We start from the raw sequence: 27,737 nt of genomic DNA, 5'->3' as shown, positions 1-27,737 counted from the left end.
TTTCCCCTTTACCTTCTTAGCTGAAAGGGATGGAAGACAGAACAGGGGAAATCTCTAATGTGTACCTCTGCCATAAAGTTCTCTTACAGCCAAGTTTCTTTTTCAGTTACTGCTGACAGAGGTGACAGAAAAGGCGTGCCATAAGTGTTCAAAACACCCTATTTGAGAGAGAAAAATGAAAAAGGCTAAAAACATGATGCAGGGAAAAACACTAACTGCTATCGTAATTTGTGTCTTTGCATAGCAACTAGTAGATCAGCTGGTGGCAGCATCTGGCTGAACTTGTCTAGGCTTGGAAGCTGTGCAGATTTTAGTCTGGTTAATACCAGAATGGGAGACACTAGGAAATCCCAAGGCTGTAGGAAGCTGAAAATACATCCCAGAAGAATGCAATGGCAAAATACCTCCATGCTATTGCCAAGAAAACAACATGGAAATTTCTGTGAAGTTCATCAGGAACCAAGCTCAAATTCACCTTGCGTTCAATATTAGGGTATCTTTCTCCCCATCCCCATAGCATCTGGTATCACACAGTCTCTGCCAACCGATATGGGCAGAATCAAGAATACTTCCATGGAAGTCTGTGCAATTAGGAAACAATTTTGCTATATATTTTTTTCTATCCCAATGAACCTAGGCAGGAAACCAAAGCTGGCTGCAGACATGAGAGAAGCGAGTCTGCCCATTCCTCAAAAACTTTTGCATTGCCGGTCAAGTCCACACCCCTTCAAAATTAATTCAATCAGCTCGTGGCAGCCAATTTTCATCCACCACCACATCTTTCCCATTCACCTCCCAAGCTCACCAAAAGGGGCTTTGTCTCCTCCTCCAGCCCTCCTGCTGAACTTCAAAACTCCGGAAGAGTCTTAACCATGTTTCCTGATGCACATGCTTTTTCCCCCAACTGTACCACCAAGTTTAAAGAACAGAGACCAAAATGAAGCTTTCCAAACAGCTCAACTGTTCCTGCTACAATGCAGAATTTAAAAGTCCAAAGACGCACAGTAGATGATAGTCCCAATGTCCAATGGATCATCATAAACCCCTCGGGGTAAGGGATGCTGCAGTCCAGCAGGAGAGGGTGCATCTCCCTGCCTTTCATAACTGTCCGCTCGTGCAGCATATCAAACCTTCGGCTGTCCCACTTGATTAGTGACAATTCTCAAGTCACTACAGTTTATTGAGTACCAGTTAGAGGGCAGTTGGTGACCTGGGCGGGGATCAAAAGTCCAGACTGGGGGCAGGGGGGCTGAGACTAGCAATCAAGGGAAGCTGTTATTAAATACAGGGGGATTAAGACCCCTGGGGGGGGCATCAGTCTGGCTCCTCTGGGACTGGGCATCCGGGCCGGGTCACACGCTCATAGTCATGCTGGGCGAATACTGGGGAGACAGATGGGAGACACCACAGCATTAGAGGAAGGGTCCATCATGGAGGGGGGGCACCGGCCTCCTCTTCACACCTCTGACAGCTGCTGCTTCCAGCATGAGATGGCACTGTTAGCTGTTGGTACTGACAGCCCAGTCCGACCCTGCCACAGGGTGCCCCGCCCCCCGCGTGCCCCCCGAGATCCCCGCCCCCTCCGCGGCCGCCGCTCCACGCAGGCCCTTACACTCTCGCTTTGGAAGGGGTTTATGAAGCTGCTGCCCATCTCACTGCTGCTGTCATCACGTGGGGTGCCCGGTGGGTTAGCTATGCTGGCCATGCTACCCGGGGAATTCTTGGAAATCAGAAATAAAAGTGAAAGAGAAAAAAAACAGGCAATTCACATCTGAACCATGATTAGACCACATCCTAATATGAACCATGATTAGAACACATTCTCAGAGCTAAAGATAGCATTGTTAAAAAGGCATCATTTGGAAAAGGTTGGCTGTTTTTTTTTTAAAAAAGCCAGTTTCTCGACCTTATAAAGTTCTTAGATTCTGTTTGCACAATCAGTTTAATTAGATCAGGGGTCTCTAATCTTGGCAACTTTAAGACTTGTGGACTTCAACTCCCACCATTGTGGGAGTTGAAGTCCAGAAGTCTTAAAGTTCCCAAGATTGGAGATCCCTGAATTAGATCATGGGGAAACTGTCAAGTTTCCAAAAGATGCCCTAATTAATTCATGAGCCATGATCCAAACTTCAAAGGAAATATATTCATTTATTAGGAGCAACATTCCGGCAATACTCGAACGCAGTTAGGACTGATCCTATGTAGATTTACGTTCCCCTATGACCCTGTCTCTCCCCTCCTTTCTGGCCATGACATAAATCACATTCTCCAATTAACCACTTTGGCTGGCTATGAAACCTAACACCCTCCTTCTGATTGCGGTCAGAAAGAAGGTATGGAATTCACTTCAGTTCTCCCTCCCTCCTGCTCATGGCAACTTGAAAGCTTTGCAAGTTGACAGAAACAACATTGCTGTAGGTATTTTCTCACACAGAAATAACCTGCTTAATTACAGGCAGTCCTCGACATACGAGCGTAATGGAGTCTGCCCAGTGTGACTGAATGTCATAATGGTTGCAAAGCAGGCGGATCACATGACCAACCCAATTTTACAGCCTTTTTGGTGGCCGTCAATAAGCAAAATCTTTGGTTGTTAAGCGAACCAATGACTTGCTATGGGAGAAGTTTTGCCGAAAATTAGAAGCGGCAGTTTTTGGTAAAACTGTCATAAAATACAGTCATGTGACCGTATGCTGCTGCAAATGGCCGTAAATGCAGCCATTTGCAGTATTGCTAAGCGCCCAAAATTCAATCACATTCAGGGAGATCTAACCACCAGAACTTCCAGAGTCACCCAGAGAATAATGGGTTGTCTCTAAATTTAATAAATAAATAAATAAATAAATAAACAAACTTTGAATTTGGATCATAAGTCCTCTTTTTTGGCTCAGTCATAACTTTGAACAGTCATTAAGTGACTGGTTGTAAGTCAAGGACTACGTGATAAGAGTTAGCCCCAGAAATACCCTGGTTCCCTCTCAAATACATTCTTACAATGTTAGGCCAACTAATTACTGGGGAGGTCAACTGACTCTCTTTATTCCTAAAGATATTCTACATTGAGAGGACCCCACCGAGTAGATATCATGCTCTCCTTTAAAGCCATATAATCTTTCCTGATCCCCTTCTAATCCCTTGGTCCCCAGGACCTGTGGAACTCCAGCTCGCCCTCTGGAAGAGGACACCATGATGCAAACTCTTACCTTGGGCATCCCATCTATTTCACCTGGACCTGCAATGAGAATGAAGGCAGTTAAACCCCAGCCCTTAGGTGGTCTCTACCAGGTTGAAAGACTTTTGTGGAAAGCACAGATTTGGTGGCAGCCAAAGTCTTAGGAACCTCCACTTAATCCACAGAAATTCTTACCAATAAAAACTTCCTGCCAATGGACTTTATAGAGGTATAGAATATCCGCTGCCATCGCGATCAGTTTTTAAGAAAGTCTTATAAAACCTATTTCTTTCCTCAAGAAGTCCTCTGAATGGGATATTAATGTTCAGTTCTTGATCCTGGCTATGTGGTCCCTTTCACACAATCAAGGTTTTACTTCCACAAACCTTCAAGAATAACTGCAGTCATGCCATTTCACAGAGCTTTCACCAAAACAACTAAACCTATTGGCCTTCCGCAAAGCGGTGAAGACCGGGCTCTTCCGGCAGGCCTGGGGCCGTTGATCTCGTTATAGTGATCTTGCGAAACCCGGCCACAAATTGGAGTGTATGTGTTATAACGTTTTAATGTCTTCTTTTAATTTTTGTATGGGATATTGTTGCATTGTTTTATTCTCTGTTGTAAGCCGCCCAGAGTCCCTTGGGAGTGGGGCGGCATAGAAATGCGACAAAATAAATAAATAAATAATAAATAAATAAATAAACTCTGTAAAAAGTCAGCCTGCCTCAGGACGACTTTGAACGAAGGAAGCTATTAATCCTGAATTCAGATGGCTAGCCCAACATATTTCTGGTCCTATCTAGAGTAGTTACATTCTTATATAAGTTTCATCTAGAAACCAAGCTGTGCAACCATTCATTTAGCGGCATTGTTAGCTTTGAATGGTTGTTGAATGAATGGTAGTAAGTCAAGGACATCTGTATCTGATTTTAAGCTCAGGAATCTCAATTGTATAACATCCCTGCTAGGTAACCAGCAGATAAATGGACATCTGTGTGTAGGAACACCAATCCCCCGATACTGAAGCATGGAAGTTGTTCCTCATCTTTTGTCTGCCAAAATTAAAGCTAGAGGATACTCAGAGTTAGCATTCTGGCGTCCAATGGTCTGCACTCCTGCTCCAGTCAGAACCTAGCTGATCTTGGCAGAAATCAAAAAGCTAAGCAAGCTTGGAACTGGTCAGGACTTGGATAGACCATCAGAAGATTTCACATCTAGAGGTTAGACTGGGAAGTTAAAAAAACATCTTGGAGGAAACCAATGACAAAACATTTCTAAATAGACATAAGTAATATAAGAATTTTATGGATGTGTCCTAAAATCACACCCAATTGGACTTGACCTCTTTCAGCATGCAAGAGACACTGAGAATGTATTGGATTGTATTTATTTATGGATTTTTATTGTCCATGGCCAGCCCTGCAGGAAGGTCCCTACTTACCTAAGGATCCATTCATATGATGGGGCTCCATGGCACTCATTCCAGCCATTGGACCTTCTGGACTTGGCCCCATGGAGAACTAAACATTATGAACAGAGAACGTGAAAAGAAGAGAAATACAGAAATAATGAGGAAGGGCAGATTCCAGGCAGAGAAGCATGACAGTTTTCTCCTTCATGTTTGTATGTATATATGTAAGGGTTGGGATTCAGCCGGTTCGGACCGGTTCACGTGAACTGGATGCTAATTTTACATCTTGTTTGCCGAACTGGTAGTTGTAAGGACTGGCTGGCCCCGCCCACCCCGCCCCTCCCAGGAGTCTCCATGTGGACTGTTTTGGATGCCAAGTAAGTGCAGCGCCTGCGCGGAGGCTCTGGGAAGGCGAAAAACGGGCCTCATGGAAGTTCCGGAAGTCTGGAAATGGCCCAATTCTGTCCTCCAGAAGGCCTCCAGAGCCCGAGGGAGGCCATTTTTGCCCTCCTGGAGGCTCGCAGAAAGCCTCCAGAGCCTGGGGAGGGCAAAAAATGAGCCTCCCAGAAGTTCAGAAACGGGTCTCTGGAGGGCCTCCGGAGCCCGGGGGAGGCCATTTTTGCCCTCCCAGAGGCTCGAAAAAAGCCTCCAGAGCTGGGGGAGGGTGAAAATGCCCGTCCCCATGGTGCAGGAGGTCGAGTAGGCCACGCCCACCATGGCCATGCCCCCCCCCCCCCCAGCAACTAGGAAGAGAACCGGTTGCTAAAATTTTTGAATCCCACCCCTGTATGTATGTATGTATTTATTTAGAAAATGCATATGGCTGCCCAACTCACTCATAGTGAAATAAGAAATAAGTCATAGAATATAGTGAAATAAGAAATAAGTTATAGAATATCACCCAGCAACAGGGAGTGAGCAGGAAAAAGGCACTTACCCCAGGCCGGCTTGGTGGAGGGCCAACAGAGTTCATCATGTACATATTTTCACTAGAGTTGGTGGAGTCTGAAACAAGGACAGGACATTGCAAGAAAACAGTTACCAAGGTAGTCTTCTTTTCATACAGTGAACATCTAGAAATCTCAAGGAAGTCCATCAGCAGGACATGAAGTTGGGTGGTATTCAGATATATGCTGCCTCAAGTAAATGGAGGCTTCATCCTTAGGGTTTAAAATCTGGTTGAATGAGGTCAAAAGTCTGTCTAGTCCAGAGCTCCATTCCAAAATTTAGCCAGAGATGCCTCTTCAATCTACAGTAGGCTAAACTATATTATGCACCGGAGGAGGGCTTTAGCTGGATACCAGAGGTGGGTTTCAGCAGGTTCTGACCAGTTCTGGAGAACCAATAGCAGAAATTTTGAGTAGTTTGGAGAATCGGTAGTAAAAATTCTGATTGGCCTCACCCCCATCTATTCTGTGCCTCCCAAGTCCCAGCTGATTGGGAGAAAATGGGGATATTATTATTATTATTATTATTATTATTATTATTATTATTATTATTTATTTATTTAATTTGTATACCGTCCTTCTCCAACAGGACTCAGGGTGGTGAACAGCCACGGTAAAACACAACATATAAAATTTAAAAGCAGTTTAAAAGACATTAAATAATTTTGACCATCAATTTAAAACAACCCAGTTTGCAGTAACCTTCCCTTGGAGTGGGGAGGGAATGGAGATTTTACAGTATCCTTCCCCTGGAGTGGAGTGGAAATGGGGATTTTACAGTATCCTTCCCCTGCCATGCCCACCAAGCCACGCCCACCAAGCCATGTCACACCCACCAAGCCACACCCACAGAACCGGTAGTAAAAAAATTTGAAACCCACCACTGCTTGATACGTAGGTTAATCTGTAGATTGTTTACAGTCTAGCTAGCATAACAACTAGACTAGGGTCTTCTTAACCTTTATTTAGCTCAAGGTTTACCATGGCTGCCTGGGGAATTCTCAGAGTTGAAGTACATACATTTTAAAATTAGCAAGGCTGAGAAACATTGAGCTAAACTAAGGTTAAGCAGACTCTAGTGCTCAAGGAAAAGAATGTCAAGTACCAGAAGGGCTGCAAAGCTGAGGCATTCCTATACAACATCCTTGCTTAGACACTTTTATTTTTAGCTGGGCTGTGTGTGTGTCTTTAGAGAGAAAGGAACCACAGGAACTTCTCTTGAACTCTTTTTCAATTGCCACTACATGCGTAACTCAGATAAGACTCAGTGGCTACATTCACACAATATACTTGGTTTTTCTAAATTAGAAGTAAAAAAATAACTGGAGGAAGCCTATCAAACCTGGCAGTAACCTCCTCATCTCAATTGATGTACCATTTGTTTTCATTCTAAATCTCCAATTTTCATGTCGGCTGAGCCCTTGATTACATTTATCCAATGTGGTAATCCAGTCTTCAAAATTAATTTAAAACAGTGTTTTGGAAGATTTTTTCTTTCTTTCTTTCTTTCTTTCTTTCTTTCTTTCTTTCTTTCTTTCTTTCTTTCTTTCTTTCTTTCTTTCTTTCTTTTCCTTTCTCTTTCTTTCCTTTCTTCTTTCCTATCTATAAATAACTCAAGGTGGCAAACATAGCTTAATACACCTATTTTCCTCACAACAACCCTGTAAGGTGGATTGGACTGAGAGACAGTGACTGGCCCAAAGTCACCAGTTGGTTTTCATGCCTAAAGTGGGACTAGAAGTCACAGGGTCTGGATTTCTAGCCTGGTGCTTTAACCACTAGACACTACGACAGCATAAGCAAACCAATGGGCGGGCACTGGAGAGTACAGGCAGATGGGCTGGGATCCTGGGTAGAAAGGGGTTAATGCAGGTGAATGCACACTACACTATGGGGTAGGAGGGGTACTATGGGCAGGGAGGCAGAGGATACTAGACAGATATCTGGAGTCTCATACTCCACAGTGGAGTTCCTCAGGAGAATAAGCAGTGGGATCTACTTACAAGGGAGACTTGTGAGCAATCCTGCCAGGTTTCCGCTTGATTTTTTTTTTTTTTATTTGATTTATATGCCGCCCTTCTCCGGAGACTCAGGGCAGCTTACAATGCGTTAAGCAATAGCCTTCATCCTTTTGTATATTTATACAAAGTCAGCTTATTGCCCCCACAAACTGGATCCTCATTTAACCTACCTTAGAAAGGATGGAAGGCTGAGTCGACCTTGAGCCTGGTGAGATTTGAACCTGCAGTAATTGCAGGAAGCTGTGTTAATAACAGGGTGCTTTAAACCACTGTACTACCAAGGCTCTTTTCCTTGTGGGAAGCTGGCAAGGAAGGTTGCAAACGGTGATCATGCGATTGTGGCTCATTACGACATTATAATGATGCCTGGATTATGATCACATGATTGGGATCACCTTGGGGACTGATCGTAAGTTCCCCTCGTTCACAGCTGTTCCAATTTTGAACGGTCGCTGAATGAGTGGTTGTAAATCAAGTACTAGCTGTATTGTCTTGTTTCCCTTTTTTTTGGTTATTATTTTCTTTTTTTCCTCTCTCTGTTCTTATTAAATAAAGAAAAAGTTGCCAACAAAAAGTTGGCTAGTGACTGTAAGTATTGAAACTCAAAACATCTGAAAGACACCAGGATAGGTAAGACTTTCTGAGGCATTGTGACAGAAAAGTGGGGCATTCAGAAATAATTTCCTTCCAAAATAGAATCTAGGATATTTACAAGGATCCAATCCCAGTCAGTCACTGAGATCAAAGGTTTATTCTTCCAAGCTTTCGGGCTCATGCTGGAGCTCATCATCAGGGGAAGAATAAATCTTTGGTCTTGCTGGCTGACTCATACTGGATCCTCTAACATTATCCCGGGACACTATGTTTACCTTCATTCACAGGATACTTACCTCCAGGGCTTGGCATGAGAGGAGTGCCAGGGGGGCCTCCGCCTCCCTGTGAGGAGAGAGAGAGAAATAATATTCATGATTCTGGGGTTTGCCTTATGGAGGAGTCATTCTCATCAACATTATCAACCATGTCTTGCAAGCAGATTTATTACATCCATCTGCTCTGTATCAGGACTGGTGTTCAAAATTTGCCTAGGAAGTCCACCCCACATCTTTTCACACCTCTTCAGCCACTTACCCCATAGCTGCCAGGAGAAGATGAGGAATAGGATACCTAAACAGGATAAAAAGGAGAGGGCAAAAATCATCAGCTGCGGACCAGATTTACTTATTTAGCGAATGGGATATCATACATGGACTAGCAATATATATTAACATTTCATCTAGTTTAGTAGAACACAATAAAATATAAATGTTATAAAGATCTTATCTGGGAAGCAGAATATATCAGGCATTGGCTGCATATGGTAGGTCTGCTTAACCTGGTTACCGAATTAACCCATTTGGGGAGACTCTGTATAATTTCCTGAGTTACAAAATAAATAAACTGGTTGGGTGTGTACCAGTGGTGGTATTCAGCTGGTTCTATCCGGTTCTGGCAAACCAGTAGCGGCGGCTGCGGGAGGCTCCGCCCACCCACCCGGACATCATCATGTCCCATTAATGCAAGTTGTTGACCCTCTGCGCATGTGCAGAAGCGTGCGCTCACATTTGCGAACCGATAGTGAAGGTAAGTGAATACCACCCCTGGTGTGTACCACAAACCGAGACACAAAAACTCTGACCAAACATAAACAACATGTTGTGTTAAGTGCAGCCACTATGTTTTTCTCCTCCTTGGTGAAGTCTGTTGTGTGAATGCAGCCACTGTGACTTTCTGAATTGTAGAGAACGTTTTATTTAAATAAAAAAAAAATAAATCAACCAGACCTACCGAGTTTGTGTTTATATTTGGCCAGGATCCTCGAACACCCGGAGCTCTGCGGAGAAAAATGTACAAGGCTGACCTCTCAAACATTTGGAAGAGTTCCTGGGAAGGGATTATGATGTCCCTGTTCTGCTGAAAAGACACACTCTCTCTGATGTCCTTTGGCTACCCCTTCCCAAGAGAAATTAATGTAGACACTTACATGTTCATTGTGGGCATACCAGGGCAAATCAGGGACCCTGGAGGAGGTCTTATGCCACCACCATAATTCTGGATGAAGAAAAAGCAGGAAGGGATTAGTGGAAGGAAGCGAAACTAATCAGGAGTATTCGATTCCCATCCCTGTCATTCCTCACCTATAGCACCAATTTTACCCAATGGGATTTATCTATTTAGTACAGAGGTCAGGATCTTTGTATTATTACCATTACGGCTACCATTGATAAGAAACATCACGTCACTATTAAGGGCAAAGCATTTTGTTCCTCTAGTTCAAACAATAACTAGCTGTCACTAATTTCAAAAATATATAAAGGTATGCCTCGATTTATGACCACAATTGAGACCAGAATTTCCATTACTAAGAAAGGTAGGTTTTTAAGTGAGTGGCATCTGATTATTTTGCTGTGATTCTTTAAGCAAAACACTGCCGTTGTTAAGTGAACCAGGCAGCTGTTAAGTGAATCTGTCTTCCCTTATTGACTTTGCTAGTTGGAAGCCAGCTGGGAAGGTTGCAAATGGCGATCATAGGACCCTGGGACAGGGGGGACACTGCAATTGTTGTAAATACGTGCCAATTGCCAACTGCTCAAATTTTGATCACGTGACAACGGAGATGCTGCAACAGTTAGTGTGAGGACTGGTTGTAAGTCCCTTTCTTCAATGCTGTTGTAACTTTGAAAGGTTGCTAAATGAATGGTTGTAAATTGAGGATTACCTGTATTTCGGGCACTGTTTCCACATGGATTTTTAAGAACCTGCTTTCACGTTTTCTTCATATTTTATACTACTTAATCCAGACTGCCTTCAAGCCTGTTCACTTACTGTGAGTCACCATGCAAATTTTAATAGGAAGCAGCATACAGGTTTAATATAAATAATTACAAGGGGAAATGGCAGATTAGAAATATTTAACGCAGAGGTGAAATCTAAATTTTTTTGCTACCGGTTCTGTGGGCATGGCTTAATTAGTGGGCGTGGCTTGGTGGTAAGGTGACTGGGTGGGCGTGGCCAAGTCAATGTCATTTCTTTGCCCTTTTTTAACCTACAAAACACAACACAACACAACTGGCTCATCCACAATGTAAAAGCAGCTGTGCTAGACCCAAAATGGCCCCTGCAACAAGCAGGAACCTCACACAGCCACAAAAAGCCCAAAAAAACAACTTTCACACTTTACACACACACAACACAACACAACTGGCTCATCCACAATGTAAAAGCAGCTGTGCTAGACTCAAAATGGCCCCTGCAACAAGCAGGAACCTCACACAGCCACAAAAAGCCCAAAAAACCAACTTTCATACTTTACACACACAAAATTCCACATACAGCTTTGTGAGATTTTGTGTGTTTGTGTAGTTAGAGTAAAACACTACACAAACACACTAAATCTCAGAAAGCTACACAAATATTATTTTATTTTATTTTTATTTTTATATAAAAGCAGCTTAATTTAAAACTTCCTAAACTTTAAATGGCTAGGTCTAAAAAAAGAACAACTAAAAAAACTCCAATTAACTATTTTTTTTAAAGCTCCCAAATGGGAAAAAACCTTACCCAATAGAACAGGGGTCTCCAACCTTGGCAACTTTAAGACTTGTGGACTTCAACTCCCAGAATTCCTCAGCCAGCTTTGCTGGGAGTTGAAGTCCACAAGTCTAGGCAGGCAGGCAGAAAGAGCTGCTCACCGATGAGCTTGATTGCAGGCAGGGAGATTCAGTTGCTTGCTGATGCATGGATTGCAATCGTCATGCGATCAGCAGCTAAGGTAAGTAAGCTGGAGGCTGGGGGGGGGGGGAAAGAAACTTTTTTTCTTTTACATGGCTCTAGCGATCCAAGCTGAGTTGCCTGATTAGCAGGCAACTCAGCTGGGATGTCAGAACTTGGCTAGTCAGAGCCATTTAAAAGGAAAAAAAGGCTCTGATGATCACGGGACTCAGCTGAGCATGGGGGGCAGGGGCAGGGATTTTTGCTACCGGTTCTCCGAACTGCCCGCCACCATCGCTATCTACTCGCCGGAGCCGGTCCAAACCGGGAGCATTTCACCCCTGATTTAACACTAGTTTTATTTTTTATTTATATACCTTAAGCAACCCAGGACGGAGTCCAGGGTTACATAGGGTGCCCACCAGATTCACCACTGAACCTTTCTTTATTCTAACTGAATGAAAACAAAGTGCATCAGTTTTAAGGAATATGCAAATTAAATTGTGAGCTCCAAGCAGTTGGAAAACTCCCTGAGCTTCTAGACCATCTTTTGCATTCAGATTGGCATGCATGCGCATACATACACAACCCCCCCAATCACAATCTCGTATCAAATAATATTTCCAGATCCACTAACTTGTTTCAAAATCTATCTATTTTCGGGAGCTCACCTGTGGAGCCATTCCTGTCATACCCCGTGGTGGGGTCATGCGCTGCATCGGGCCCATGTTAGGATGCCCTACTGGTAGCAAAAGGAATGGGAAAAGAGGGGAGAATTGGGGAGATCAAACATATTTAAGATGCAACTGTAGAATCAAAGTCTCTAATGTGTCTGAAGCCTCAAAGAAGAAGCAATAGCCAAAAAATCTGCACATTCAAGGAGTTAAACGAAGCAAAAGGAACAAGTTCAGAAGTTTACAGCGTTTTTATTAGCTTTACCAAACATGACTACATACTGCGCTGAAAGAAATATAGGCAAGGATGTGAAAAATTCAGAAATATTTCAGAAGTGCTTTGCGTTTTTTTTAATGCAAATAATTTCCAAGTAAGATACTTTGACATTTATTGATTTATTTATGAGATGCATATTTATCTCATTTATTTATGAAATGGAAGGATATAGATTCTAAAGAGATCCACCAATTAATCTCATTTCCCAGCTTGCACCATAGTCTCACGTCACTCTGACTATCCACTCATCCCATTTTAACTCACCGCTCACCTTGTGATCGGATTGCCGGATCTATTGCACTGGGCATCAGAGGTTGGCCAGGCACACCCATAGATGGCTGTAGGGGGAAAAAAAATCCATGTCTTTTTAATCAGGTAGATTATGATGCTTATTCACCAAAGAAAGAAAGAAAATATATCTAGAGAAGAGCTAGACACAGTAAACTACTACATATACCTTGGCCAATGCATCTCAGTGGAGGGTGATACAATAAAGGAAATTGAATGGAGTGTTAAATGTGGCTGACAGGCATTTGGCAAGCTAAGCATAATTTTCAAGAACAACTTCCCCCTATGCCTGAACAGAAAAGTTTTTGATCAGTGTGTGCTACTCGTTCTAACATATGCCAGTGAAACATGGACACTAACCTCACAATCAATACAAAAGCTACGAGTGATGCTAAGAGCCATGGGAAAGATATATGCTCGGCATCACAAGACAAGATAGAAAGACCTGCATATGGATTAGAGAACAAACGAAAGTAAACTATATCATCAAGAGAATAAAAGAACTGAAATGGAAATGGGCTGGTCACACAGGAAGAACTGGTTGGCAGGTGGACCAAGGCAGTCATAGAATGGATCCCACTGTCAACCCTGAAGTGAGCCTAACTGTGGCCATTTTCTTTTTCATAGCTTTCTTCTAAGGTTTTGTCCCTGCCTGGTTTCAGGGATGACACAGCCTGGAGCTAAGGGGCAAGGGAGGGTGGTATAGAGATAGTTGGGGCTGTTGTAGCCAAAATAAAATTCTTTTCCCTGGGAGTCAAGGACGTTTCTGCAGGTGTTTGAGCAGAGTAGGCAGAAGAAGCCAGTAACTGGACTGTATGCTGATTAGGCCATGTGACTGGTGACTTGCGGGGGGAGTGGTAAAGTTTTACTTTTAATTGGGTGGAAAACCGGTGGGAACCCAGAGCCAGTTTTCCACTGAGTATGCCAGTATGATATCTCCCAATAATCATTCTTTGAGGAATATGCCTGCCTCGGAGTTCTTTTTTTGGGGATGGATGTATTACTTGGAACCTTGACAGCCACTTGATAAAAAGCATCCACGAAAAAGACCTAAAACAAGATGGATGGGTGCCATCAGCAAGTACTGCAGGCCCAGTTGGCACAAGATAACGCAGGAGACTCTGTCCATAAGCTCCAGCGGTTGTAAAATTTGGCAATTGGGAACAAATCTGGTCCCCAAATGCAGTTTGGTGACCAAATCTTGAACAATTTTATCTGAGGGACCATCTCTTGCCGGTCACATCTAATACTCTAATACTCTTCCAGAAGGCGCTGAAAACCTGGTTCTGCCAGTGGGCCTGGGGAACCCAGAGCGGGATGGAGCCCATTAAATGGCTCATGTCTGCTGTCGCCGGGGCAGGAGGTGGGGGGTGATTTTGTTATATTGTACTATATTAATTTATTTGATTCTTTTTGTTAGTTTTTATTGTTTTAAATGTGGTTTTATATTCTGTAAGCCGCCTTGAGTTGCCATGGGCGGCTAAATAAATAAATAAATAAATAAATAAATAAATAAATAAATAAATAAATAAATAAATAAATAAATAAATAAATAAATTTTGAGTAGCCTATACAGGTTGAATGAAAAGCAATGCCTCTAACGTTATACATTGCCAATGTATGGTAATAGTGACTTGTCAGAAGCTCTAACATGTTCTTATATTGTTCTTTCACTGCAGTTGTCACAAGATTGCTGGGAAAAAGTTGTGATGCAACTGTTTGCGAAATGGCCTTCAAGGAGTACTCATCAATGCACACCATGATTAAATTTTTGATTGATGAAGAAATCCCTCCAACTGATAAAACTCTCTTTTTATGACCATGTAATCCCTTAATTAGAGGTGGAACCAAGGCTGAGCATTTATTGGCCGGATGTCCTTCCTTATGCCACGTGCAATTCGCAGCAGATATTTTCTCTTTGTGCCCTAGGAGAGAAACATCTGCCGCTACCTAGGATTGAACTCTCAACCTTCCAAACGGGAGGTGAATGTCATCACCATTAGGCTACCATGTCGCTCAAAGTCCCTCCAATTGATATTCACTGCTAAATGCTTGTTGTTTATGGAGATGCAGTGTTGATATGAGTACTGTGCAAAAAAAAATTCAGGCTACAAATCGAGAAGAGTGATTTGTGTGATCAAAAATGAAGTGACAGTTTACATGAGAAAGACTGATGAATTAACAGAACAATTGGGCGATCACTCAAAGAGACACTGCTACTAAATTTGGCATTTCACCGGAACTTTTACCTGTTGGGGAAAAAATTCAAAATTCATGCTTCAGCAAGAAAACTCACGGTTACAATTCTTGTGATGCAACTGATGTTATTCACATGGATTTGAGTGTGCATCACCAGCAACTCAGTGCTAACTGCAGCACTCAAAATATTGAAGCAAAGATAAAGCAAATTTCAGAAAAACAAGAAGGAAATACTAAACCTCAAACTTTAAGAGCCACCCAAGAGGCAATTGCAAAGTTAGATCTACCTTACTTATCTACTATACAATCTGGACTTGGCATTATAAGGCTTTCACCGTTTTCCAAAATTGAAGGGATAGCTTCATGGGTGTATGTTTAACTCCAATAAAAAGGTAAAAAGGACTGCCAGGATCTGGTTGAAAAAACAAAGCATGGAGTCCTTTTGTGATGGTTTTAAGAAGTGTGCCCATATTGGCAGGGCTAATTTCAATGATTATTTCCCCGTTTCATGTATTAAAACATTGCAAAGTTACAGACATAGAGACATTACTTTTCACTAATCCATTGATTCATTTGTTGGTTTATTCATTGATTCATCTCTCATATATTGGCTACCATTCCATTCACTTATCATCTAGAGATCTTTAAAGCACTAAAGAACTTCAAGAGTTGTCATTTGTAGAACCTTTTTCACTAATATATCCTACTGTGATAACAAATAATACCTTTCCTGCACCTATTGTTAAGGCCATTTGTTGGTCATAGAAAGTTTGTTTTGGATTTTTCTCTGACTTTTCAGAACAATAAGCAGGCTCATCCTCTACCTGAGGCTATCAACGCATGTGGAAAGATGTTAGTTTGGGAAGATCATTATAGAAGGAAACTAGCATAGATCTTGGAATCTAGATATGAGACGAGAGAAGGGAGAACGGGAGACAGAGAATTATGTAGGTAAGTTGATTGATAGACCTTTGTGTGACGGCTGTCAGGTCATAGCCGTCTACTCCTCAGGCAGGAGCTGCAAGTCTAAGAAGATCCCAAAGGGGGAAGTACAACCCCATTCAAGACTAAAGGTGGAACATATCCAGCCTTGACCAGTCAAATACCTATAGCTTACTGGGTCTACTGTAGTCAGAGCTGAACTTGATTCTTCCCATCTAGATCAGGGGTGTCAAACTTGATTTCATTGAGGGCCGCATCAGGGTTGTGTTTGACCTTGGGGGGCTGGGGTGGGCATGGCCAGCTCGACATCATTCTTGTTGGGGGTGCCTGTGGTGGCCCGAGTGCTCTGCCGGCGAAAACGGGCTCCTGAGTTCCATTTTCACCTGCAACGGCCTCCTGCAATCCTCTGCCAGTGACAACGAAGCTCAGGAGGGCTGCTCATGGCCCTCGTAAGCGCCATTTTTACTGGCAGATGCACCTTTGGCCGGTCCTTCGCTGTTTCCAGAGCGGCCCTGCGGGCCAGAACTAAGCACTCCATGGGCTGTATCCAGCCCTTGGGCCTTGAGTTTGAATACCCCTGATCTAGATCCACACAGACTCCAGACACTGGATCAAGACCTTCAGAACATCATCTGATTGGTCCAGGTCCAAAATGTAAAATGGGCACTATCTATATAGTGATGATACCTGATTCCAAACAGAGGATTGATTTGACATAGTTCTTTTGTGTAAATATTAAACAGGAGGAGCAGGAGAATCCAGTCTTGATGTCCTCCACATTAGGGACCTCTACTTTGACCTCCTTTCTCCCCACCAACACTGATTGAACTCAATGACAAAGAAAGGAAAACCATGCAACAGCACACTCCACTCCTAGGCTCGTGATGGCAAACCTATGGCACGCGTGCCACAGGTGGCACGTAGAGCCATATCTTTGGGCACACGAGCGTTGCCTTAGCTGAGCTCCAGCGCACATCCGCCCGCTGACCACCTGATTTTCGGGCCTTCCAGTCCCACCAGAAGTCGGGAAACAGGCCGTGTCCGACCTCTGGGGAGGTGGGAAAGGCTGTTTTTGCCCTCCCACCTCCCACCCAAGAAAGCCTCTGGAGCCTGGGGAGGGCAAAAAACAGGCCTACTGGGCCCACTGCTAACCTTTTTGGTGTTGCGTGCCAAAAGCGGGGGGAGGTCGTGCGTGCATGCGTGGGGACACGGGGGGGGATTGAATTATGGGTGTGGGCACATGCACGCTCCCCCCACACACTCCCCCCGCTTTTGGCACACGACAGCAAAAAGGTTAGCCATCACTGTCCTAGGCAAACCAGAAGGATTGATAGTGAAAGCTGCTGAGAGGTCAACGAGAACCAGGAAGATCAAATTCCTCCCTCTAAGCTCTGCTAGAAGTCATCAACAGCCACAACTAATGCTGCCTTAGTATTATGTCAGAGTTTCAAACAAGAAAAGTAAGGATCTAGATCAGGGGTCTCCAACCTTGGCAACTTTAAGACTTGTGGACTTCAACTCCCAGAATTCCTCAGCTAGCTTTGCTGAGGAATTCTGGGAGTTGAAGTCCACAAGTCTTAAAGTTGCCAAGGTTGGAGACCCCTGATCTAGATAATCCATTTTCTCCAGGACTCTCCAAAGTTGCAGTTCAACGACCTTCTCAGTAACCTTACCTAAAAAGGGAAAGTTGGAGATTGAATGAAAATTATCTAGGATTGTTAAATCCAGTGAAGGCTTCCCAAGGAAGGAGACCACTACCATCTTCTTTCAGGCAGGTGGTACCAACTCTCTCAGCAAAGCAAATATACTTTATGGACACATCACCTTCTGGATATCTTTCAACAGCTGTTTAGGATTACAGTCCCAAGGACCCTATCTACTGTTTCAAGAGTTACAGGTTGAAGTTCCCCCCCAGATAAACATATAAAACCATGCTTCTGTCGCTTCAGGAAGAATTGTCAAACTGCAAAAGAATCCGAAGAACTTTATCCACCAGATGCCTAGAATATTCCTCCGGTGGAGAAAGGCAGGCCCTCATTGCTCCTCCTTTTCTTTCTTAGCACTATCCTCAGAATATTGAAGTCAGTGGTGGGATTCAAATAATTTGACAACCAGTTCTCTGCCCTAATGACTGGCTGGGTGGGCGTGGCCATGGTGGGCATGGCCAGGGAGCATGACAGGCAGCATTCAGCCTCCTGCACCTCCCTGGGAGCAAAAATGGCCCATGGGGTGGGGGACGTACCCCCCCGCACCCTATTTTGGGCCTAGTAGGCCTCCCTGCAACCTCCTGGGAGTGAAAACGGGCTGCAGGGGGGCATGCCGCATCCCCCGCACCCCGTTCTGGGCCTAGGCCTCCCTGAAGCCTCCTTGGAATGAAAACGGGCCACAGGGGGCGGGGCCAGTCATCAATTTAACTACTGGTTCACCCGAACTGGCTGAATCCCACCTCTGATTGAAGTGCATGGAAGTCAGCCTCATTGAAGAGAATATTATTTTGCCCATATAAGAAAACACCATTTCTGATGTTCCTGTTCTATCCAACAAATAAAGAATTATCTAGTGTCTAAACCCTCTTTACTAACATTCCCTGTCGAATCTTTAAAATGTGGTCTAATTTTTCATCAGTTATACCAATGAATAACTAGGATTATCCAGAAAAGAGTTTGCAGAAAACAAAATTCCATTTATTAAGGCTTCGTAGCATAGGGTTCCTTCATAAGATGCTTTGGGGGCATTGCTATGCCATATCATCACAGATGGCCAGATGGGCAGTCAAAGGAAGTATGAGGTGGAAAGCAGAGGTAATTGAATGCTAGATGTTAGGAGGTCCTGGAAATTAAATCATTTTTGGAGGAAAGAAGAAATGAAGATAATCTTCTAATGAAAATGATCAAATTGGGCATTTCCTAACTGCTATCAGCAAGTAATGGAAAAGCTATACAAATGCTAGAGAATATGACAGGATACCAGATCTGGATTTTTGTTGGTGAAAAGGGAGAGCTGAATTACCAAAAATAGTCCATGGAAGAACTTACCTGGCTTGGCATTCGAACGGAAGGACGGAGCCCACCAGGGAAGCGCGAAGGCATGAATGGCTGCAGATGAATAAAAGACGGGTGAACAGCTCCAAAACGTAGTAAATTGCAGAAGGACTCACACATATCCATGCTTTGGGAAAGGTCAACCCCAAACAATGCAAACTGGATTGGATATCTTCATGAGAATCAGTAAAATGGCACCAAGCAAGTTAATGAAATACAGCACATCCTAAGCTTCTTATCACTAAATCTAATGACTGGTAACCTGTCTGCAGGCTTCCAAATGCTTTCCCAGATAATCTGGGAATGCCAGAGGTAAAGGCAGGTCATCTTGCACACAAAGCCTATACTCTATGGCTTTTCTCCAATTTTGGACATTTTCAGTAAATAATTAAGTTCTTCTCAATTTCAACTGGATTTTTGGTGGAAAAAATTTCTGGCCCTCCCAATATAAGCTGAACCATTTCCAGGAATCTGAACTTGTACCATGAGGGATGCTGGGAGTTGTAGTTCAGTAACACTGGACTACACGCGTTGACCACTGTTTCCTGAAAAGATGTGCACTGAGAACTAAGCGATGGAACTATTAATGGCTGATACCCATTTTAGTTTTCTAATACCATGAACGTGGGTTAAACTTGCCTTCAGATGCCTGCAGTAATTCTCTCTATGCACTCATGGGCTATCTAGAACTTGGCTTGAATATACTAATTTATTGCAGTCACAGTGATATAAATGAGACAAATGGCAACCTGGCAAGACTGGCAGCCAGCCACCTTTTTCTCTGGTTTATCTATTACAAGTCCCTCTATAGTTCTGCTTGTTTCCCTGCCATCCCAATTCCTGCCTTGCTAAATTCAACATGACAACTTCAGAGATACCCTGAAGCTGTCTCTTTCAGCTGGGGTGGTCCCACTGGTATCGTTAGGAGAGTGATGTTATCTCATCTTACGCAAGTTGCTGTTGGGCAGCAGTTTTCAACCTTTCCCTTATATACACCACTTTGTTGTCATCAATAGCTTTTTAATTTATTTTTTAATTATTACTTCCCACCTTCTTTACAAGGTGATCTTGCCGGTCAGAATTGGGAATGCAACAATTGCAAACACTACACATGTGCAATATCCACATGTAACCCATCCAAATGGTATCAGACGGGTCCAAAATTAAGTAAAAATGAATTTGATGTAGGAGCTACAACAAAGAATCTCTAGAAGATCTAGTTTGATTAAGGGTTAAGGCACTGCACTAAAAACTGGGAGACCGGGAGTTCCAGTTCCACCTTAGGCACAAAGCCACCTGAGTGACCTTGGACCAGTCATTTTGTTCAGCCCTAGGAAGAAGGCAATAGCAAATCAATTCTAACATCTTGCCAAGAAAATAATACCAGTAGGAACTAGTCCAAGCAGTCACCAGGCGTCAACAATAACTCAAAGGCTCAAATCACTTCAAATCCCAAATGGCCAAAATAGGAAATTTTTTACCAATCTTGCAAGATTTTGTATTACGTGAAATTTGTGATATTTGGTGCAATCTCTGCCCCCCCGCCTCAAAAATCTCATGAGGTTTCAAGCAAGGAATCATGGCAATTATGCAAGATTATTACAATTTCAAAAGTACAATCCTTAACGTATGATGGCCACTTAGCAATGGCAATCCCTGCAGTCCCATTATTGTTGTCAACTGAATTTCCGTGGTTGTTAGGCAAGGCAGCTTCGTGCCGGCTTCCCACTATCGAAATCAGTGGGAAAGTCAGCAGGAACTTGCAAATTCCAGGCCAGCAGTTAGGTAAATGGCTGCTGGCAGATGTGGAAAGGACTGAGGGGATGCACAAGAGGCACAGTGGGTGTGGGGAAGATGCACAAGAAGCACTACACAGGTTGGGGAGGGAGTGCCTCATGAGTTGGCAAGGGTATGCAAGAGGTGCTGCACAGGTAGAGTGCACAGGGAAGATACGAGGGGATGCACAAGAGGCATTGCATGGATCAGGGAGAGTGTATGAGGTTGCAAGGGGCTGTAGAAAAGGTGCTATCCAAGTTGGGGAAGGGCATGTGGCGGGGGGGGGGGGGGTGTAAGTGGCTGGTGAAACATAAGCGGAGAGGAATTGGGGAAGACTCAACCCAGAGCCTTCTGACATTCCTTGCCAGCTTCCCCATTGACTTTCTGGTGAAGCCAGCAGGAATGGTTGCAAATGTTGATGCCATGATTGTGGGGTGCTTGGCAACCAGTGCGAACAGCTTGCTAAGCACCCAGATCATGATGACATGACTATGGGGTGTGTGCTGGGACAACCAGAACTCCAAGAACCAGTTGTAACCATCGTTCATTCAGTACCGTCGTAATTCGGAACTTGGGGAAGATGGAGATGGAATGGATTACCCAGTGGGAACAGAACCTGGAAACGATATTCCAATGCAAGATGATTCTCATATAATTCTAAAAGGTAACAATTCTCTATTCATAGATAATTGAAATCCAGGCAACAGCTCTGTGGCTGGATCTGCACATAAGACTAAACTACTGGATGAATTTCTACAAACAGCTAAACCATATAACATACAATGCCTGGGTTCACAGAGCATGCTAATCAGTGGTGAAATCCATTTTTTTTAAACTACCGGTTCTGTGGGCGTGGCTTGGCGGGCTTGGCAGGGAAAGGATACTGGAAAATCTCCATTCCCTCCCCACTCCTGGGGAAAGGATATTGCAAAATCTCCATTCCCACCCCACTCTGGGGCCAGCCAGAGGTGGTATTTGCCAGTTCTCTGAACTGCTCAAAATTTCTGCTACCGGTTCTCCAGAACCTGTCAGAACCTGCTGGATTTCACTCCTGATGCTAATGTAAAACAACAATGTATTTTCTTGAAGGAAATCCCCAACAATTCAGTAGGACTTCCTTGTGAATGGACTGCAATTTAGTTGCTTGGTATGGAGTAATGGATTACAATAGTTTGTTGTACATGTTCCAAAATACTTGATGTGTTGGTACCAAAATGTGTAAAACAAAAGATACAATTGGTTTAAGATTTGGGGAAAGAATGAGGTCAGATAGCAGAGCACAGCTGGGCTAATGCCAATTACAAAAGGCTGCCTCTTTCTCTGGTCTTACCTGATTATGGGGTCCCATCATTGCCGCATTGGGATTGTGCATGGGTGCTTGAGCATGTAGGGATGGCTGGGAGCCAGGTGGTCCCTTAGGGAAGAAACAGAAATGCAATTATGGGGAGATGGCTATGGCTTATTGTTCAATACTTCTTCTGTTCCACAGTAATTTTGCATAAATTCAAGCAACAGGGATGCATGCTGAAGCCTGGAGCCACAAGAAAGGAAACTGCATTATTCCCTAATGCAGTTTTTCTCAACCTCAGCTTCTTAAAGATGTGTGGACTTCAACTCCCAGAATTCACCAGCTAGCATGGCTGGCTGTGGAATTCTGGGAGTTGAAGTCCACATATCTTAAAATTACCAAAGTTGAGAAACACAGCCCTAATGGTAAGGGGATCCATTAGCAAATGAGCTTCTGTTACAAGATGCAAGAGGAACTGTATGTTGAAACACAAGTCTTCCTCTTCTGTCTCTCAACTGAAACCTACCAGATCACCACAAGTCACCACAGTTCAAATATTCTGAACTACAAATATTCTCTTCCATTGGTACTTATATCTGCCTCTATTTAGAGCAGTGGTTCTCAACCTGTGGGTCGGGACCCCTTTGGGGGTCGAACGACCCTTTCACAGGGGTCGCCTAACCATCGGAAAACACATATTTTCAATGGTTTTAGGAATAATTTTATGGTTGGGGGTCACCACAACATGAGGAACTGTATTAAAGGGTCGCGGCATTAGGAAGGTTGAGACTCACTGATTTAGAGGGACAAGAAAGCCCTAATTACACAGAGTTCATCTTATGCAGTATATCATTTTTAGTGTAGGTAGTCCTTGACTTATGACCACAAGTGGGACCAGACTTTCTAATGCATGGGTGTCAAACTCGATCACGTCACATGACGTATTGTGATGTATCGCGACATTTTTTGCCTTTGCGGAGCTGGGGTGGGCGTGGCCTGTGCGTGACGCAGCTGGCCTGGAGGTCGTCAATTTGACAGGCCTGTTCTAATGCCAAGCAAGGCAGTTGTTAAGTGATGCATGCCTGATTTTATGGCCTTTTTTGCAATAGTTGTTAAATGAATTACTGCTGTTATTAAGTGAATCATTAAGCACATCTGTTGTAAAACGCATTCAGCTTCCCCCACTAAGTTCGTTTGTCAGAAGCAAAGGGTGATCACATGACCCTGGGATGCTTCAAATGCTGTAAATATATGCCAGTTGTCAAGTGTCCAAATTCTGATCACATGACCAGGTAGTGGTGCTATGACAATTGTAAGTTGTCACAGCACCAAGGACTGGTTGCAAGTCACTTTTTTCAGTGCCATTATAACTGTGAGTGGTCACTGAATGAATGGCTGTTAAGTCAAGGATTACTTATAAGGCAGACCTTCCCTGCCAAGTTTCTGACAGTTTCAAAGGTAGACTGCCTTCGAACATGGAGGCTCTACCAAGATGAAGGCAAGTTCTGCAGGATGCTTAGGGTTCAGCAGCACCCCATTCCCAACCTCAGTCTATTCCCACCTGAAAAAAGCCCGACAACATAGGCCCGCTGGGGATGGCATCACTGGGAGGCAGGTTGGCCATCACAGGACTGGTCGTAGCTGCGGAGCTCTGTGGAGAGAGGGAAAGAGGTCAAACTGACGGACTCCATTATTTTACCTGCCCAGTGCATTGTGGGCCAGCACAACCAGCCACTCAAGCAGGGCTGAGTCTTGGGCGACAGAGAAAAGATCTGCAAATACTGGAGCTTGAAGTTTATTTATTTATTTATTTGTCAAGCATATATAAGATAACAGGTAGAAGTATAAACATAATTTGAATACATGAAAAGAGTAAGAGTAAAAAGGAACATTAGGACAGGGACGGTAGGCACGCTGGTGCACTTATGCACGCCTCTTACAGACCTCTTAGGAATGGGGTGAAATCAACAGTAGACAGTTTAAGGTTAAAGTTTTGGGGGTTTAGGGAAGAAACCAGAGAGTCAGGTAGTGCATTCCAGGCATTGACTACTCTGTTACTGAAGTCCTATTTTCTGCAATCAAGTTTGGAGCGGTTTACCTTGAGTTTGTATCTATTATTTGCTCGTGTATTGTTGTGATTGAAGCTTAAGTAGTCATTGACAGGTAGGATGTTGTGGCAGATAATTTTATGTACTACGCTTAGGTCATACCTATGAAGTCGGCGTAGTTCTAAGTTGTCTAAGCCCAAGATTTCAAATCTGGTGGCATAAGGTATTTTATTGCGGGTAGAGGAATGGAGGACTCTTCTCGTGAAATATCTCTGGACTCGCTCAGTTGTATTAATGTCCGATATGCAGTGCAGGTTCCAGACAGATGAGCTGTATTCGAGAATTGGTCTAGCAAATGTTTTGTATGCTCTAGTTAGTAGTACAATATTACCAGAGAAGAAGCTACGCAAGATTCGGTTAACAACCCTTAATGCCTTTTTGGCAATGTTGCTACAGTGGGCCCTGGCACTTAGATCTTTAGAAATGAGTAGAAAAAAGTTGTTTTGCAGGACTTCCTGAGCCACAGCAGCCAGAGCTGAGATTTGTGCGCTGCGGAGTGAGTGAGCGAACGAACGAACGAACAACCGAGCTGCATTTTCTGATTCAAGGCAGGCATTCATTGGGAGCCAACTTGGCTCCAGGGGGAGCTGTTAAGACGGCAGGAATTTTCTGCCTTTTTTTTTTTTTCCAGCCTGGCCCCTCACGCATTGTCTCCACTCCAAGTGGTTTTAATTTAGAGGGGGGTGGTGAAGGACTGCAGCCCCCCCACCCCACCCCACCCTCCACAGGAGGCCAGCTAGAACACAATATTCAACACTGCTGCTGTTGCTTCGAAAGGCAGGCAGAGAAGACGGCCCCGGGATTTTTTGCTCCCCGCTGCCATTTCCAAATAATTTAGTGCTTCCTCCAAGCTGGGGAGGTTGGGATTGGCTTAGAGAACAAGGAAAAACCAAGTCAGAGTTCAAAATAGCGCTTGGCTGCCTTCCCTGCCCCACAGCTGTACAACCTATCCCTTATATGAGGAAAGGAAAAAAAAGGAAAGGACAGGCACAATCTTTGGCAGGGAATATGGACTTGGGCAACAGAAAACTGACATCTGCAACATGGTGCCCTTCAGACACGTTGGGACTACAAACTCCCTCCTCCACCCGATGCCAGCCAACATGGTCTTGTTAGCTGGAAAAGCCCCAAATAGGCCAAACTGGAGAAGGCAGGCAAACGGAGAACAAGTCTCCCTGGAGGAATTTCGTACAGTGGAGCTCCGTGTCATTGATTTAAAGAGTTCTTCCCCTTCCAAAGGTTTAATCCTTTTATAATCTCCCCTTCGTGGACAGAATGAACTCCTGGAATTTCAGGAGTCCGTCATCTTTCTGAGCCTGGAAAGGCCTCATAGGCAGCCTCACAAAATGACTGCCTTGAAAGCTGATATTAGTAAATCCCCGAATTGCATGCTCTGGGGGATAAACTCAGTCAGAAAACACCCACTTTCCCCAACATCGACCGAGGCTCAAAAGTGAGGAATTCAGGCCATACATTAAAATCGAAGCAGACACAAGAGAACAGAGTAGAAAAATATCGTATCGCATATTTGTCCCCATCAAAACGAGCCTCCGGATCCATTAGTTTGATTTATATGCCGCCCTGAGTCTCCAGAGAAGGGCGGCATATAAATCAAACTAATAAATAAATAAATAAATAAATTTCTGAAAGGATAAGCTGTCAACCAGCGTGTCCACTGGAAAAGAGGTGTCGAAAAGTCAAGATGGCGGCCACAACTGTGCAAACAAAACCCCGCTGCATTTACCTGCATGTATAAAGTTTTTTACCTGCATGTATAAAGTTTTTTACCTGCATGTATAAAGAGCGGGGCTTTGACTGCATGATTGTGGGTGCCATCTTGACTTTTTTGACCCCTCTCCTCCACAGACATTCATGCTGGCAGTAATCAGATAAATAATCAATCTGGAAGTCCAGCAGAAAAAATACAACATAAATCTCTCTCTCTTATCAAGATTTTAGTTTAGCTCAACCGAGGTTATTCAGAGGCAGATGGACATATAGGCTATTTGGCTACACATACACGATGAGTTTGCTTTGCTGACCCTAAATGGTTTTACATGAAGCCACGATTTACTTAATCGCAGTTGCTGAATATATCAAATGATTTCAGTTCATAAATCATGTTATGCCACAGAGAGGTATCAACCACAATAATTGGTCTACGTCTACTACCGTGTTTCCCCAAAAATAAGACCCTGTCTTATAGTTTTTTGAACCCCAAAATAAGTGCTTGGCCTTATTTTCAGGGAGGCCTTATTATTTTGGGGCGCGTGGAGCAAGATCGGGCTCCTCTTGCCATCTTACCTGATTTCCAGCTCTGCATTTAAATATTTTTGGGGGGGCTTATTTTCGGGGGGAAGCTTATTTTAGTGCTATGCGCTCAAAAGCCCGATTGGGCTTATTATCAGGGGATGTCTTATTTTCGGGGAAGCAGGGTAATTCAGAAATGGAGAACGTTTACTGGTATTTAGGTGACACTGTAAGTGCTTGAATGTGTTTTAAGCATGTGTGCTTAAAACATAAAATGGCCAGAATATTGTGAGGCTTGCTCCAAATCTTGTAAGATTACATAAAAAGGCTTTCGTGGTCCTTTCAGAATCAATCTCTATGAATATAAAAACTGAGGATTATTTCACATTCCAAGGAATTTTTGGAACCACTTGAACATCATATTGATTGTGCAGGAAAGAGATCGGATTTGGCTTGGCTATCAGCAAGAATAATCATTCATTTATTTATACCCCACTTTGTTCAGGAGTTGAAGGCAAGGCACCTATAGATCTGCCTTCCTTGTGAACCCCAAAAAACAATGTAGATGGGGCTGTTTGTGTCTATTCAAAGCCTCCCAGTTAACTTCCAGGACAGAGGGCAGATTTAAAACCTGGCTTTTCCTATTTGTCATCCAGCATCGTATCCTTTATATCATACTTAATGTATACTGCTACCTTTCCCCCAGATTAATACAGGTAGTCCTTGACCTATGACCATAATTGAGCCCAAAATTTTTGATTCTGAGATAGTTGTTAAGTGAATTTTGCTCCATTTTACCACCTTTCTTCCCACAATTGTTAAGCGAATCACTGCAGTTGTTAAGTTAGTAACAGAGTTGTTAAATGAATCTGGCTTCCCCATTGTCTTTGCTTGTCAGAAAGTTGCAAATGGTGATCACATGACCCCCGGGAGACTGCAACCGTCATAAATATGAGTCAGCTGCCAAGCATTTGAATTTTGATCACGTGACCATGGGATGCTGTAATGGTCGTTAAGTGTGAAAAATGGTCATAAATTACTTTTTTCCAATGCCATTGTGAGTTTGAACAGTCACTAAATGAATTATTGTAAGTCAAGGACTACCTGTATATGGCCAGGCTGGACGGATGAGCCGGGGAACTCAGCCACCCATTGTACTCTACGGCCATGCAGGTTGTTGAGGATGGGGTGGGGGGGGGATTTCCATCACTGAACATTAATCATTTGCTATGCAGAGAGCTCCTGCAGCACTCCCTGAAATATTGATGTAAGTGGCACAGGGCCAGTTTGTGGGCAACATCTAGGATGGTTAACCCGTGCTGGCCTGTGGGCAGAGGGAGAGGTGGGCAAGGCCAAGGGCTGCTGGCCTCAGCATGTGTCAGAAGAAAGGTGGTCCAAAAAGAATGCGGTTCCCATGGAAACAGGCAGGGAGGAGAGCTGGATGTATGGTACAGCACCGCGTGGCCACCTAGCAAGGAAAACAGCAGAAGCAAACGCCGCATGACTCCTCTTAGGCAATTTCTCGCTCACAAAGGATCCAAAGCCTATTCTCCAGGGGAGCAATGGGAGGGGGGCACAGAGAGAGAGAGAGAAGAA

General features: G+C 43.7%; 1 protein-coding gene across 1 annotated transcript in view; it reads right to left on the bottom strand.

Annotated features, from left to right (window-relative positions):
* Positions 1-1,192: 1,192 nt before the first annotated feature.
* Positions 1,193-27,737, bottom strand: part of SSBP4 (single stranded DNA binding protein 4) — a 66,414-nt gene continuing 39,869 nt past the window's right edge. Inside the window, exons 5-18 of the mRNA XM_070931759.1 lie at positions 23,345-23,434; positions 21,826-21,909; positions 18,714-18,773; positions 12,521-12,587; positions 11,970-12,037; positions 9,572-9,639; positions 9,376-9,421; positions 8,680-8,715; positions 8,442-8,487; positions 5,521-5,588; positions 4,614-4,692; positions 3,204-3,232; positions 1,613-1,720; positions 1,193-1,382 (exon numbers count right to left, since the gene is read on the bottom strand). Coding sequence (XP_070787860.1) covers positions 1,353-1,382; positions 1,613-1,720; positions 3,204-3,232; positions 4,614-4,692; positions 5,521-5,588; positions 8,442-8,487; positions 8,680-8,715; positions 9,376-9,421; positions 9,572-9,639; positions 11,970-12,037; positions 12,521-12,587; positions 18,714-18,773; positions 21,826-21,909; positions 23,345-23,434 — 879 coding nt within the window. The 3' untranslated portion in view covers positions 1,193-1,352. The remainder of the gene's footprint in view (positions 1,383-1,612; positions 1,721-3,203; positions 3,233-4,613; positions 4,693-5,520; positions 5,589-8,441; positions 8,488-8,679; positions 8,716-9,375; positions 9,422-9,571; positions 9,640-11,969; positions 12,038-12,520; positions 12,588-18,713; positions 18,774-21,825; positions 21,910-23,344; positions 23,435-27,737) is intronic.

This window comes from Pituophis catenifer, unplaced genomic scaffold, assembly GCF_029215685.1.
Source record: "Pituophis catenifer annectens isolate HBS135680 unplaced genomic scaffold, rPitCat1.0.hap2 SCAF_1, whole genome shotgun sequence".
Taxonomy (NCBI): domain Eukaryota; kingdom Metazoa; phylum Chordata; class Lepidosauria; order Squamata; family Colubridae; genus Pituophis; species Pituophis catenifer.
The sequence above is the reverse complement of the archived record's forward strand: the minus strand, read 5'-3'. Positions and strand labels throughout refer to the sequence as shown.